General features: G+C 39.3%; 1 protein-coding gene across 4 annotated transcripts in view; it reads right to left on the bottom strand.

The window, feature by feature from the left end:
* Positions 1-358: 358 nt before the first annotated feature.
* PPARGC1A (PPARG coactivator 1 alpha) overlaps positions 359-16,129 on the bottom strand; it is a 373,640-nt gene continuing 357,869 nt past the window's right edge. For all 4 annotated transcript variants that reach the window (XM_049795214.1, XM_049795232.1, XM_049795224.1 and 1 more), the window contains 3 exons: positions 7,593-7,714; positions 7,087-7,238; positions 359-4,142 (listed from right to left, as the gene is read on the bottom strand). In XM_049795214.1, the coding sequence (XP_049651171.1) occupies positions 4,039-4,142; positions 7,087-7,238; positions 7,593-7,714 (378 nt within the window). In that variant the 3' untranslated portion in view covers positions 359-4,038. The remainder of the gene's footprint in view (positions 4,143-7,086; positions 7,239-7,592; positions 7,715-16,129) is intronic.

Raw genomic sequence — 16,129 nt, 5'->3', positions numbered from 1 at the left:
CATGTAGAAAAGCCCTCACGTTCCCCACCCTCTCCTAACTTGAGCCAGCAACTCTTAAAACTCCACTGAGCATTTTTCAAAAGTTCTCCTACAAGGTTTATGTCGACCTTTCAACAGTCCGGGGTACTCACGGCAGAAAAGCAGGTAGCACCTTTCTACCATTAAATATATTAAAAGTAGTGGTCCTGTCCCCTGCCCAAAATGCAGTTACGCAGGCGTGACCTGGACTACTATCTGAAATCAATTACGACCATTAGAAAGAGTAATAGAAAACCTAGTACACGACCAGTGGGGGCGGGGGGGGGGGGGGGGGAACCTGTCACTTGTGATAAAAAAGAGAAACAGAAATGGATTTGAAACATTCGTTTCCCTTTATTTGCTCAGTGAGGCTGATGTGTACTGCACATTTAAAAAAAAAAAAATCACAGGAATTTTCATACAATGAATTAAACCACAAAAGTACATGTAGAATTGGCAGGTGGAAAATAGCCCAGTTTGGGCTTAACTAATGTCTCACTTTGCCTGTTCAGCATAGTCCAACCAATAGCTTTACATGTTCACCTACTGTACAAGTCTTACAGTAGCTCCATCCGGTCAGTGGTTCACGTTATTGAAAATGTCTGTCACATAGGTACAAATTTAGAATCATCACATTATATTACATGGCTATTCTAGGTCATTTATAGATCAGATCTTATACTACAGTGATTGAAGTTCTCATTACAGCCATCAAAAAGGACACATAATCATTACCTACTGTAAGCTTACATCTAAAGGGATGAGAAGGTGTGGTTGTTTTTTTTTTTTTTCAACTGACCCAAGTATTATACCCCAGAGGCACAAACTTTCCTCTCGGTGCTGCTCTTGGTGATGGCAACCCAACTGCTTTTCAGAGTAGTTTAGCATAGGTATTTTTCTTCAATTTTAGGCTCCCTCTGTTTGGATTTGGATCATTTTATGTTCTGTAGGAATTACTTTGTTACAGCTCTAGGAAAGACCATAGTTCCTAAGTACCAGTTCTGTTACCTGTATTGCGGATGTGGTACTTACCACAGCATGAAAGCAACAGTACAATCTTCATCTAAAAGACACGCAGAGCTATGCTGCAATTTGCCTCCGGTGACAATGTGGTACATGTGCTAATTTGAAATGTTCTTGTGGGAGGAAAAAAGAAAGGAAACATCAAGTTTATATTTTGATGGGTTACCTACTACACTGTCTACAAAGGATACAAATAGCTTTATTCAGCAATCCTAGCTCTATTAATTTAATATGTAATTTGTAAATCCACAGAGGAAAGCCATCTTCAAGATGAGAATGTTTGCCAGGCCAGTGAAAAAAAAAATTGACTCATGTCATTATGCCTGCTTGGTGAAAAATAAATAATCCCCCCCTCCAAACCCCACACCAATTTATTAATGTCAGCAATCTAGGGCAAAAGAGAATGTATTTAAAATTTAGTCACAGAAATTTAAAGGCAAAATAGGTAATGTATCTGGTCCTTGAACACATAATATGATATACTAAGTATTGATTTCTTAAAAATAATTTATTGCTTTTAATATTTTTCTTTACAACAGAAGATACTCAAAATCCAGAAAGGAAAATTGTAAACTTTTAGTTTGGCATTCACACAAAGTTAAAATACCTGCATTTTTAACCTACAGAGCAACAACAAGAATTATGCAGATTAAAGAATGTTACAGTCGTAACACAGAACCTCTGAAAAAGTTCTTTTTTTTTTTTTTATTGCTATCTATCTACTCAGAAATAAGAAGCCAAAAAATCAAGCAAGCATCCGACAGGACAGACAGTGGAATCTCTCAGAACACAATATGCTGGTGATAAAATGAATGCAGCCATCAAAATCAACTGCACTGGCATGGGGGTGGAATCGGTTTTCTAAGATTGGGAGTAGGAAAGGAGATTAAATAGTTAGGTGTGCCATACCTTTAAGAGGAGTCATGAATGCCAAACAGTAATAGAATACCAAATCTATACATTCGCAAGCAAATTCCAAACTTTGCTGATTCAGTCTAGAGACTCTGAGTTCAGATGAAATTCTGATCCTCAGAATAGCAGTAGTTTACTCTTGTGGCTTTTTTCTTTCCTGAAGTTTCTATTTAATTTAGCAGAAGCAATGTCATCAGCAACAATGTCATGGGCACATCTGAGGCCATGCTAGTGCATAGTAAAAAAAGAAAAAAAACCAACAACCCACTGCTTCTGCAAAAGCTGAATTTCCAAACGAAGCACTTACTCCAAACCGACAACCGTCATGCATCCTACGTATAAAATTTCCACTGGCCTTTTTATTATTTTAGTCATCTCATAATTTATAATAAATAGGATAACTGTAACTGATAAATATGTCTCTTTAGTAAACAAAGGAATGAAGGATCGGTATTTATACAGGATGCATAACTGTAAAAAATATAGATAAATACCATCATTAAACTCTGCCAATGAAAAGATTACTGGCTTCAAGAACAGTGTTTAGACACAGAATTACTGTAAAAATCATACTGTACTTAGTACCTCAGCATATTTTTATCAAATTAAAATCACAAAAATTAAAACAAAATAGCATTTTAAAAAGATTTTTGACCTCTAGTTCCAAAACTACTGTTGATACATAAAATAAAAACATTTCTTAATGATTACCCATTTGAGAGACTTTACATAAAATTATGATATCTCCTAGAAAAATTTAGATGAGAAAATTTCATTCCCCTAACAAATTCAGTGTATAAAACTGCAAAAGAAAATCAAGCAATGAGAAAAATGTGGAAAAATACTGCAGAAGTGGTTAATACCTTTTGGGCTAGGATAATTCTTGACAAAATTCTTATATAAGCTCACCAAAGAAGGGATGAATGTGTGTAAAGCATTTTTGCACTCAGACACACGCGCGCACACATATACACACGCACACCCTCACCCACACGCTTTTCTCTCTTTTTTTTTACAATCAAATATATATAAGCATAAGTTCAGCTTTCTACATATGTTAGTGTACAATAATTGTTTCACCTCATATAATTACATTTGAGTATTCTTGATTAAGAAAAATTCAGCAGTTTTTGAAAAGAAGGCTGCATTTACAGTGCATAGCTGTAACAAAAAAGAACGTCATACAGTATGTACATAAATAAAAATACTCCATTTAACATTTGTAAATACTCAACTACTTTAGAGAATGTAGCAAATAAACTATCTGTGCACACACCCAGATAGTTATATCCAACTCTCATTAATAATGTAACACCACGTCCGCTCATTAGAATAAATCGCTGAACAAGCTGCACATTTGACCATTAACAAGGCTTTGAAAATTTTGCTGTGGAAGATCAACGTTGTAGACATTTACATGGGTGTCAGAATTAAAAGATGAAACTTCAAAATGTTAGGGAAGCTTGAGCCTTTCATTTTCTCTTCTGCAAGGACTAAAAAAAAAACCAAAAAAACCACACTAAAATAAAAACCCCAAAGAAAAGAAAAATCTTGAAACAAAGCTAAAACAGATTGTAGGCTTCTGGGACCTGTGGTTTCTTCTGGATTGTCGTATTATCACTGTGTTGTGAGAAGAAGCGTCATTTTAAAAAAAAATAATAATGCAATGTCTGATTCCCAGACATCAGCAGCCATAGTTCTCAATTTTTTTTTTTGTTTGTTTTTGTTCTTTTTTTGTTAAAATGCAGTATGTACAGATTTTGCAGTTCATCGTTGTACGTGTATCTCTGTGGAACTGCTGCCATGTCTCGTGGTTTGCATCGGACTCGCGAGGAACGCCCGGCTCCCCCGCCACCGATCACCCGCGAAAGCAAAGCTGACACCCATGGACACGTGTGTGCTTACTGGACAGCCATCCTGCCTCTCCACTCATCGAGCAGCTGTGTTCATGTAAACCATGGTTTTCAACAGAGAGTGTAAAGTAGGAGCAATTCCTAAGTATGACTTTTTAACTGTCCATTATTGAAGGACGTGATGTCCGTGAGGTATTCGCCATCCCTCCATTTTCCTCAGGTGCGATGCATGTTACCTACGCAGGCTCCGCTGTGCCTCTTTAAGTAAACTATCAAAATCCATGGAGTCATACTTGCTTTTAGTGGAGGCAGGATCAAAATCATCTGAGTTTGAATCTGAAACCCAAAGGAAGTAAGTTTAGATAAGAGGCAAGAACCACTGAGAGTACTTATATTATTTTCTCTGTACAACGGTAAAAACAAGGCACTGCAGAAACAATCCACTTACAACAACAACTTTATGGGATGATAAAAGCCAAGCAACTGTCATCAGAGAAGCTTTAGGTATGGACAGAGATTTCTGGTAAGAAGCAGGACTTGACAAAAGCAGTACGTGTCATCAACAGTGGCGGAGAAGCATAAATTGCATGTACATATAGAGGAGGTAAACTCAAAACAGTTTCTCCAAGGAGTTGAGCACTGACACACTGCTATGTATAGGTCTCAAAGCAGTCCAAATAAGATCTTAACAGATGCTTTACCCAAAACTCCACCGTTGTTTTGCAACTGTTGTTTTGCAACACACAATATCCAAGACTTACTTCTCCTGAGAAGGGTAATAGGGGATGCTTATGCAGAAAGCCAGGGCAGCCTGCAGGCAGCACACAATGGACACTGCTGCCTCTGCCTGCCTTCCCTCAGGGTCTTGTACAAGTCACTACACTTCCCTGGATCTCTGTTTTTGCTTCCACTCTGATTTTTTGGGTGTTTGCTTGTTTAGAGTGCGAGCAATTCAGGGCAGGGCCTCTACACTGCCATACAAGCAATCGCAGGTGGGCTCCTCAGCTTTTTGCAGCATACGTGGTAAGTCATAGCAGCAATGATGGTCCAATTCCTGTGACCTGCAATACCTGCTCCAGCTTTGCTAGTTGCTCAGACAGAGACGTCAGTCTGCTCGTAGCGAAGAGGAGGGATTGTACGTTTGTGGCCATACAGCTCCAGTACAGCAATTCTTGACATGGCTGCAAGCACTGAATTTCCTTTTGGAGTCATCCCTGCTTAACACTGACTCTCCCCAGTTCCTGTGTCACAGCTCCTTTATGAGAGTGCCCTTTTCTTGCCATTTCTTGTGTTGAATTAATCAGAACTTCGCATCTACCACTATAAGACGCACTGTGCATTAAATGTTCATTACAGGTTCTGTTAAGACAATATCTTCTCACAGAGGAGAGGTGTTAAACTTCTGACTACTATTTTCAAGTGTTTTCTTTCTTCTGTACTCAACCCAAGGCTGATTAATTCTCCCTGTCCTTGTACCAGCTCATGAATTTTAAAGTTCATCCTGCCATTTCTTTATGTAGCTCTATCAGATACTCTGCAAAATACAGGGAATGCAGTCTGAAGTACAGAAGCTCAAGCTGTCAGCAGGACAAAGTGAAAATACTCTGCTCACAGATACTCTGGGAATCCCACTCAGTATGGAGAGACCTGCCAGGGAATACTCCCAGTGATGAATAATGTTCAAGAGGGTTCCCTCCAGACAACGTATTTTAAACCCCAGATTTTCTGATACAGAGACAACCCTGGCTTCCACTGCTGAAGATAAGTCAAATCAAGTCAAGACTTCAATCTGTTTTTACTGTTTTTATCAGCCTACATTTCAACAAATGCCTTACTACCTTTTATATTTTCAACATCAACCCTATATCTCTTCAGCAGTCAATTGCCTTTTCTTAGCTTTACATTATCTGTTTAGCCACTGAAGTGAATTATAGCATATTCATTGTGAACAATGCGTATCATCTTTATCATTTATTCTGAAAAGACATCAATTGGTTAGAAAAAATATATCTGTATTCACTTCTTGCATTGTACAAAGCTGAGGGCAGCACATACAAGATTTCATTAGCACTGTGTTACACCGTTATGAGAGATTTTAATGACTGTGGTCATTTATTCATAAAAAACCACAATACCTGATTAATATAGATTCAACAGCAAAATGTCCCTTGCTATGTTATTCAGAAAAGAGTATCTTCCATACCTCTAGTCTATTTATACAGGTACTAAGAAAGGTTTAATATTTAATGAATACTTTACATTTTAAAAGGTAATTAAATAAGAGGTGAGTTTACAATATATTATAATATTGCAGAGGATGTTTTGGTAATCTGCATGGTCTCTTTATGCATATACTTTACATCAGTATTCCTGCTGTAAGACTTTGAACATCTCCAAACATACTTTCAAGGTGAAGCATCACACCCTGACCCACAGCATAGGACAGAAGCATACATTTGTTCCCAGAAGGGACTACGAGAGACCCAGATGTGTTACCACAGCGAGCATGCACACTTGGGACTGGAGTTATCACAGCATACTGGGGTCTGGAGACTGGTATGCATACTGCCCCACATCAGTGGAACAGCAAACACCAAGAGATTTGCTAAGCTCTCCACAGGCTGGAGCCTCTTACATCATGACTGGAAATCCCTGCAAGGAGACACCTTCATACATAGATGCTTACGCATGATTTGAGAATGACCAGTTGAGATCTGTGGCCTTTGCTATCCTAAGGGTCAGATTTGGTCACAAGCCCTTCTACCTTTCAAACCTGAGAAACCATGAACTGTGTTTAAGGAGTGTCTCTGGCAAGTTCTATCCATCTATAGCACAACTCATGGCAAAGTAAGAATCACAATGAATTTTCGGGGGTTTTGTTCTCTGTTCATCACTCATATAAATAAATCAGGTATTAGAACCAAGCAATCATAGCATAGCAATGAATAGTAAAGCGTGCAGGAGGTTTCTGTGGTGCTATCATTTCGATATGGAAATGTATTATTGAATATTGAGCACTTATTTTTGATAATGATGAAAATGGGCTTTAAAAGAATTTTCACAGTCTGAAATATCTAAAAGAAGCCAGCTCAGATTAGAGCTCAGATTAGTAGACTTTTAAACTTCTTGCAGCAAGCGAAAACCACTTCCTTTAACCACCCCCACCCCCACAATCATTTAAATAATGTAAGCAGCAAACAAAAAAGAAGCTAACCCTAAATTCTCCAGAGTTACAAGGTTTCAGTTACGTACTTTAACTCACATAGAGCAAAACACCTACCTAGGTCTGCATAGTTAGACTTGTAAAATTGCTTGCGTCCACAGAAGTACAGCTCAAAGTCAGGTTCATTTGACCTGCGTAAAGTGTATCCATTTTCAAGAGCAGCAAAGGCGTCACAAGTATAGCGGTAGGTGATGAAACCATAGCTGTCTCTGCAATTGAAAAATACAGTTGTGAACAAAAGCTGAAAAGACTTAACACACATTAGTGTAACCCCTTCCTGAAAGCAAGAACTTGCAGGAGATCCAGCAGTGGAAATGCCAGAAGTACTGCATCCATTTATCAGCATGATTGTCCTGTCATGCAGCTAAATACTTATTTCTGGGACAGGAAATCTCAACTAGCAAGGTTAATAAATAAGGATGAAAGAAAATAAATAAGGTTTTGAACTCGGCATGTCATCTGTCATAGCACTTACATTGGTAACTCCCATACCAGTAATCTTACTGCCATAATTTTTTACATATGGCAGCTCCCAAACAAGAAGTAATCTCAAAAGTTCTTACCCATCATCCCGCAAATTTACTGTGCACTCCTCAATTTCACCAAAAACTTCAAACCGGTCCCTCAGTTCTGTTCGGGTTGTGTCAGGTCTGATTTTACCCAGATAAATCACACGACGTTCTTCCTGTTGAGAAACAGCAACAGGGAAGGCATATTTTTAACAAATGTGTAATGGAGATGAGCCCATACATACATGCATGCAAACACACATACATGGATGCGCAGAGGATGTGTAATTATAGTAACAGCCTCTTGTGGAACACCTACTGCATCTTTCTAGTAAGTGAAATAGTTCTCTCCTGGAAAGCATCTAAGGTATTTAAATGACACTACATTTATCAGGTGGTGTGCTCCTGGAGGGTTTCACTGCTTGCTGTCACTGTTTTGCTATACAATGACAGACAGCTCCCTTTGTATCCTACTGCACCTTCTTTCTTTCCACCCTTTCTACCACTTGCCCTCAAGACTGTAAACTCTTCCAAACCATGAGCTCCCTTTCTCTTGCCATCTAACAATATTCGGCAAGATCTGTCTTATTTGTGGAGTAGTATAAAGTAACACAATAATTGCATAAATGTACCATAGACAGAAAGGAATGTATTACAAACATAACATTATAAACTCAGATGACTCAATAGCTGATTCATCCTGCAATCAGCTGTTCCACCATAATCCATACTTTAAAATAGAGGGAAAAGTGTTAGGCATCCAGAAGATGACTTTTATTAAAATGAGTATTTCTGGGGGGAAGGCAGGACAATAAAATATATCGTGTTGTCACCATTACCTTTTGTTTTCTTCAGAAAAAAAACCTGACTGAAGTCCTTGATTTTTACAGGCTAGGGTGTCATTTGCATATTCCTTTGACACTTGGAGCAAAGCATCAAAGATACTTTTAAAACAATCGAGTCATGGTCATATCTTTCCTTCCTGAGAGGAAATGCTCAGCAGAATGACAGAAGGACTAGGAAACCCTGTGAGAGTCACTTTATGAATTTTTGGATGAACACTTTACTGAGGGTAGACATTTAGTGAGCTGCAAGCAAAGCAAAAGGCAAAAAGATATCTTCAAAACACTGACCTTAAGGTAATCAGGGCAAAGAAGCACCAGCTACACACGGCTTGGGTGCTCAGCCTTCCTGTCTCAGATTGCCTCTGGCCTGAAGAACCCTGGCACGACTGGCCCTCCTGCTCATTGCTTACACACTCGCACATTTGTCCCATAAATCGAACCACCAACACCACATTCTCAGCTGGTGTAACTCTGTCAGTCAGTGGAGCAATGTCAGTTTAAACCATCAGCTTTGGCACCTGAGACTTGCACAGAATTTAGGTGCCGAATGCCGAAGGAGCTATACTGACTGATGAGAATTCATGACTATCGTAACCTGGAGGTGCCTAAAGGCTAATGGCACCTCAAGTGTGCAATGCAAAAGGCTCTAGGGACCTAAATATAGCCTTGCATTCCTGCTCAGAAACATCCTAGCCTGAAGAGACAGGTAGCTTGCAGTGTTACAATTCAGATATAGCATGAAATTTTATCTTTTCCGTGAGTCCCCACAGAGGCATAAGGCACTAGTCATCCTTGGACCACGGACATCGGGATTGAGATCAGACCAAAACACATGTAGGAACAGAAATGATCCTGTTGCCTCTTCTTTACTTGTTTGAGCACTCATTTGAGAGAAAGGGACCATCAGAACTCTTAGCTATGGGGGCCCAAAATCTTGGCTCCCTGTTCCCAGGTCCCAGGAACCGTTTAATGCAAAATAAATAAACAATTCCTGCAGCAGGAAGCTGAAACCAATATATCTGCCTTCCAACAGAAACTCCTTTTCACTAGCACGCTCAGTCAACTCTTTTCGCTGACTCTTTTCCTGGCCTCACAAATCTCAGGGGCTCAGATCCAGTTAATCTAAGCTCCTGAGAAATGAAAGTGACTTCAAAGCTCCAGAAAACAGACATCCAAGAATCAAACACTCCTACCCAAACACCGTACCCACTAAGGTATGGCACAAGAAGTGACCATTGGAACCACCTGGGTCCTTTATAGCTCCCCAGTCAGCCTAGCGGAGTCCCTGGTTGCTCTACTAAAGTATGTACATGCTCTCCTTAATCAATGGGATCAGGTAAGTATCTCATTTAGATGCTTGAAACTACTGCCTCTTTTAATTATATAAGGAACCAGGGTGACTGCCTTGGTAGTCCTCTATAACCCTGCTGGGACGGACACCTTCATTTTTAAATGTTAGGCCTTCCAAAGTGCATGCTCCAAAAGCTGTCCTTGTTCTCTGCCATAGCAGTGCAGGTCAGAGAAGCTAGCATGGCTAAAAGAAGGACAAGTGTGCTCATGGGTAGCCATAAATTTAGGGAAGAGGGGTACTTTACAGAGAGCAGCTGCTTTTTATCTCTGTCTCTACTGTGTCCCAGTCCAGAGACCCGACCCTCCTGACAGACGAGTTTGGGTAGGGCTTCTGCGAATGAGGGGCTGTAGAGAGCAAGCCACAGAAATGTGCATTTCTTCCATTTTCCCCATCCTAATTCTGCTTACTTTCAGTATGGTTGGGTGCCATAAACTTCAAAACCAGGAAAATCTGCATATGCACAGTAATTACTTTTTCAGACTGTTTTACCAAATCAAGGATTTAACCGCACTGAAACACTTGATAAGAAACATTTCCATTGATACTTGCTATTGAACCTAAATGACTGACCAGATGGAGCAGAACATAACATAGCAGACTGTCTAATATACTTCAGCTGAGATAATACATCTCGACTGAAAAAACATAATGTTTCACTCACTGACATGGATATTGTTATATTACAGTGTGATGGAAATAACTATTGCACTCTCTTCCATAAGTCTGTGTGCATGCCTGCACAATTTTTCCTTCTTCTATCCGTCTAATAACCTTTATATCTCTAATATCCCTTTAAGACAACTGTAATAAAACAAAACTGAACAATTAAAAAAAAAAGCCTGTTTAACTATCATTAAGGGAATGTTAAACCTGCAAAATTAAGGAAATTCAAATTTAAAGCTGAAATGCACCATATGTCCTCCAGTGTGCACACATGAGGAGATGTGTTCAAGTATTTTTTTAAGCAGAGTGCCATGATGGTACACGATACTGGAGAGCACAGAATTCCTACAGCATTGTCTTTTCCTTGGTTAACTTTGGTTTATTTAAAGCAACTATGAAGAATGTATTTGTATTCGCAGAGACACCTGCCTTTTATTCCCATTAATAATAAGAGCTATACAAGCCTAACAAGATTACAACATACCTCTAAATGTTAGATACCTTTATTTTATAATAAGTTGCATGCATAAGTCCATATGTGCATATTAAGTATGCTTTTTATTGCACTTGTTAGAGGACATGATATATGACTTGGAAACCTAGAGAATGGCAGAGAAAAGCTTTTGTTTTCAATTTAATGTGGGCAGAGGGAACGTGCAGGAAACTCTGGAGGAGAGTGTTCATATTTCTCTCTCAAAAGTGCAGGTGATTTATTTTGCATCATAAGCTTTAAGTGTAGTTCATTGCTTTGCCAGGTAAAAAAAAGGAAGAAAGAAGAGTCCAGCCAACTCCCTCAGGCCCACCATGTCTGTCTTCTTTTGGTTTATCTAAAGGCCTTTCCTCATAATCTTGCTCTTTCTTCCTTGCAGTAAAAACATTTGAAGAGGCAGATGTGGCAGAAAATCTCAGACTGAAAAGCAGTATTTCAAGTCTCAAATGAAAATACTAAAGCATTAGAATGCCAAAACTTGAGAAAACAGGACGAGGATATACCTTACACATCTAAGGGTCAATAATGGGACCACTCATCCTACAAAACATTCACTGATGCTAAGAATCCTTTTGTCTTGCAGAGGCTTCCTCCAAAACTTTATTTTGTTTTCCCTTCCTCATTCTTAATCCTTTCTTTCACAAGGAACTAAAGCGCAGAACATTAGATGTCTTAGTTTTCGCATGTTTTTTTGTACTAGGCTTCTTCACCCAACACTTGTTTGCTTTGCCTGCCTGTGGTGGTGCTAAGCAGGGTTTATGGGAACTCAAGGCAGCCACTCCAGAGATAACACCGCATAGTGCTGCTCTCCCCGTTTTCCCTACTCCTTTTTGTCTGCTCATCTGTGGTGCATAGCTAGTGTTGCCTTCCATGCCGAGGGACTTGTCTCCTCTTCCACTAGAAAGCCATGAAGACTTTTATCCTTAGAGCTGGATGCCAAATACCATTTTGAAAGTGCAATGGGAATAGTTGGACAGAGTTTAAAAAACAGAAATGCTACGGATGGAAAAAGCCATTAAAGCTTAAGATTCTGATGTGATAATAATGAGAAAAAAATTCTTTAGATTCTGTATTAAAGAAGAAGAATTATGACCTGTGGGCGAGTATGAATGGCAAAAGAAAGAATCATGAAAACTGGAAAAAAAAGAAAGAACATTGCATAAAATTGTCAAGTGCTGCTGTGTGGCTGAGTACTGAAACAGTTCAGCCATACTCCTTGGTGACTGCTAGAAAAATAATGACGGACCAGTAAACCTCAAGTTTTAGGTAATCCATTTGATACATTTTCAGCAACTCATACAGCAAAGTTAGAGTGCCTGGGATCAAGGCCATCAAGATGAGCAACGACAAAAAAGTCCAAACTAAATATACAATGTACATTGGATCCTTCATTAGTGGAAATGCACTCCATTATAGGCTGACTCTGGTTTTAGACTTTAGAGAAGCCAAGCATTCATTTATGAAACCACCTTTCTCCTGCCTTCCTGTTGTAGAGCAATTTATTTTCTTTGAAACCATGTGTTTCTTTGCGCTGCAGTGGCCTCACAGCGCATTTATCTTCTTACGTCTATAAGCTCTCTAGGACAGGGACTCTTGATACTTGTCTCATGGAGGCTGTCAGCACTTAGAAATGAAAAGTAGTAATGTTAATAGTAATTTTCTACTCAGGTATAAAAGCTGATTTTGTTATACCTCCTGGCAGCAGCCAGCGCACACAGTAAACGAGCTGCAGGGAGGATGTGACCATAAGTCAGTATCGTGGCCAGAGTGGCAGAGTAGCAGACATCCAGCACACCAGGCTGCTCAGCAGACAGTTTAACCTCCCAGCCCTGGTGCACCATGTCAACGGGGAACCATGAACTGGAGACTCCAGAACTGAAATGTGCTAACCGTACTTCTGACGCCATGCCTTGGAAAGTATTTGCCGCATGGTCTAATGAGCTGCTGGAGTAAAAGCCCGCATAACTCAGAAATTTCCTGGGGCGTATCAGAATAAAAAAAGGGGCCTCAGTCTTCTTGGCAAATAACTGTGCTCTGCTTTGGTTAGGGGTTGTATCCCAGTTTCTACAAAGCCCTAAGCAGACTGTCCTGTCCTGCAGTTGCTCCTCAAGTTTCATGATGAATGCGTCTCCAGTATGATCTGGTTAACAGTATAAAGTTAAGTAAGTCTTGGTGGCAGACCATCCTTATGTTCAATGAGGACCCATTCTAAAACAAAATGGGGACCCAGTGAAATAAATCAAGTCAAGATCAAATTAAACTATGCTAACGTTTGCTCTGTTAGCAAAGGCATCACAATCAAAAGTATAAATAAATAAAGGAATGAATGAATGAATGACAAAAATGTTTTTCTTACTCTCTAACTGGAAAATACCTTGTGGGCTCAGCCCATATTTTTCAAGCGTGACTGCTCATAATTAAGACCACAATCCACAAAAAAGGTACTGAATCTCCAGTAACTGGAGAGGGGAAAAGAAGAAAAGGAAGAGGAGAAGAATATCACAGTACCTTTTAAAGCCAAGCCACCTGTAAATAGCTGTAAGTCTAGACAGCTATTCGGGATTCCATACAGGAAAACGCTAGCCCAGGCTTCTAGCTGATGTGAAGCTACTGCAGCAGAGATGTTGTGTGCAAGACTGAAGGGGCAGCCGTTTAAACACGCCTCCACCACATGCTTCTAAAACAAGCCCCCTCAGCATTCTGCCAATATGCCTTCACGTCTGCCAAAATACAAGCTGCCTGCACAATCAGAGGGCATTGCTTCACATATGGTTTTGACAGACTAAAACATGTGAATTTTTTTCTCATTTCTTTTTCCTAGGTTTCCCACTCTTGCCACATGGAGACTAATTCTAGACATTGAACCAATAATACCTGATGGCTTTTAGTCAGTCATAACTTCTGTTCCCTTTCTACTGTGCATCCTACTAACTCCTGAGATCATAGCATGGTGCTTCTCATGAAGAAAAGCCACCTGCCCTGTGTAACACCTGAGGCATTAGTACTGCCCAGTCTTCGGGCCATTCTTTTAAGAGTGTCTGATGGTATGTGGCCATGAATCAATTCTGGCAGCATGAGAATGGGCTAGAAAGAAAATAAAAAATTTCTCAATGCAGAGAGGAAAGAAATCTAAATTTATGGGACTGTAGAAAGAGTTCAAGGAAGGAGAGGGAGAGAGGACATTCTTGTGGCTGAACCATAAACGAGTGGAGTTGAGTCCCTCAAGAAAGAAGAGAGTAACAAAGAAGAGACCCATAAGCCAAAAGGAGTAAGAAAAGGAGCAGAGAATGCTAGAACTAATACAGATTTTATCACTGACTTCATGGGATCAGGGCTTCCCTTTCTTTGCTGTCCCCTAACACCTACTTATTTGCACAGGGAATAAACTGGCATGATTGAATACAGATTTTTAAAGTATAAAGGATAAAGGAGTTAAAAGGATTTAATCTATATCTCCCGCAACTCTTACACAGGTGACTGAATTTTAAGCTTTTGCCATGTTCTGTTTATTGATATTTATTTTTTGTTTTGATTTATTTATGTTTATTAATAAATAATTTCATTAGTGAAGTTAATCATCATGACAATGCTCACTTTAGAAAGAAAATAAATTCAACCTTGGTTTTGAAACGTTTAAAATTTTTAACACAGGAAGTTACGATGCAGCATATCTGGAGCTTTTTAAGTTTCTTTTCTTTCCTTTTTCCTTTTCTCTTGATTAGCTACTTGCCAATTATTTGTTTGTTTTAATCTAAATCAAATTTTCTACCTCCTCTGCAGGATTCATGTTTATTTATACTGCTAAGATACAATAATTGAGAAGTAGCGAGATACACCCATGACAGAGGTCTACTTGAATCTCTACTTTGTGTTAGATCTAAGAGAGAACAGCCAGTGTAAGTTATGATTGCTGTAAGGTAGTGTTCATCTCTAAGCAGATGGAAGCCAGCTATTTTAAAACTAACTGCAACAATTGACTTAAATTGTTAAGTTGTATAGCCCTGTCTGAAGCCAAGCAAAATCATTCCATTGCCTGCATTGAGTTTCAGACCAGCACAGCAGAGCATGTTACAGCTCTAAATCTCATGGTTTACAAAATACACCTATCACCCACACTTTGTAGATAGGGCACCTGAAGCAGACAAAAGTGAAATGATTTGATAAAGCTCACTAAGAACAACAGCAGCTAGACAAAAATCAGAAAATAAAGAGGTCTATTCCCTCCCAGAACTTCTCATTGCTGTAGACTACACCAGCCTCTGTCAATCTCTACACACTCTGTAGGTGTAAGTATTAGGAGAAATGCTGCCGAGCATGTGACAAATCACCTTTTACTACAAAGTCCACTAAAGGCAGTGGAAAAAAGAACTGTTCATTTTGGTGAGGCCTGGACAGAGCACTAAGGGAAAATCTGGAAAAGAACATGAAGTATCCCAGTCTGTACCAGTTCATGCAAGAGCCAGAGCACAGCCAGAACAGCAGTGAAGGGACAACTGAACAGAAAGAGCAGGACCCAGAAAACCAAGTGGGAAATGTTAAGGTAAGCCACCAAATGGGCTTAGCAACTACAAGAGGAGTCCAGATTTACTGCAGCTCCCAATTTAATTTATCAAAACCATCACGCAGTTGCCAACGGGGAACTAAAAAGGGGCAAAAGCCACCTGTCCATTTAACATCCATTCTTCTGTCCTGCTGCTACAACAGCCAAGAGATTGCTCATCCCCACGTGGGTATTTCCTTCGCCTCAGGTATTTCAGTTGTTTCACACAGAACATTGATGAACAAAATAATTAAATAATATATATTCATTATGAAAGGGCCAGCGTTAAGTGACATTTTTAAATTGCATTGTGTCTTCAGACTATTTATTTTGCTAAAAATAACTTAAAAATTAACTGAGTCTTAGAGAAAAAAAGATTTAAACTCATGTTTTTGGATCCCAATTTTTTATTCTGTTATCTGCACCCTCAGTATAGACAATTACAACTACCATGGAAGTCCAGTGATCGGTTTGTAAGCTGACTCCTTATATTGCTTATGTAAAAATCCAGAAATATAGAAAATAGTCATTGATTACTGGCACTCTGGTAGGTGATATATGGTATAAAATGCAGGTTAACTGATAGATCTGCATCAGAAATAGACTGGTTCAATTTTAATTGTCTGTTGTCTGGGATGAAACCTTTTTCTAGTAAGCCCTTTGCATCAGTTGAGTGTGAAAAACTTGGAGAGTTGAAATTTA

The sequence above is a fragment of the Accipiter gentilis genome, chromosome 3, assembly GCF_929443795.1.
Source record: "Accipiter gentilis chromosome 3, bAccGen1.1, whole genome shotgun sequence".
NCBI lineage: Eukaryota > Metazoa > Chordata > Aves > Accipitriformes > Accipitridae > Astur > Astur gentilis.
Note: the sequence above shows the minus strand (reverse complement) of the source record. Positions and strands in the feature narration are given on the sequence as shown.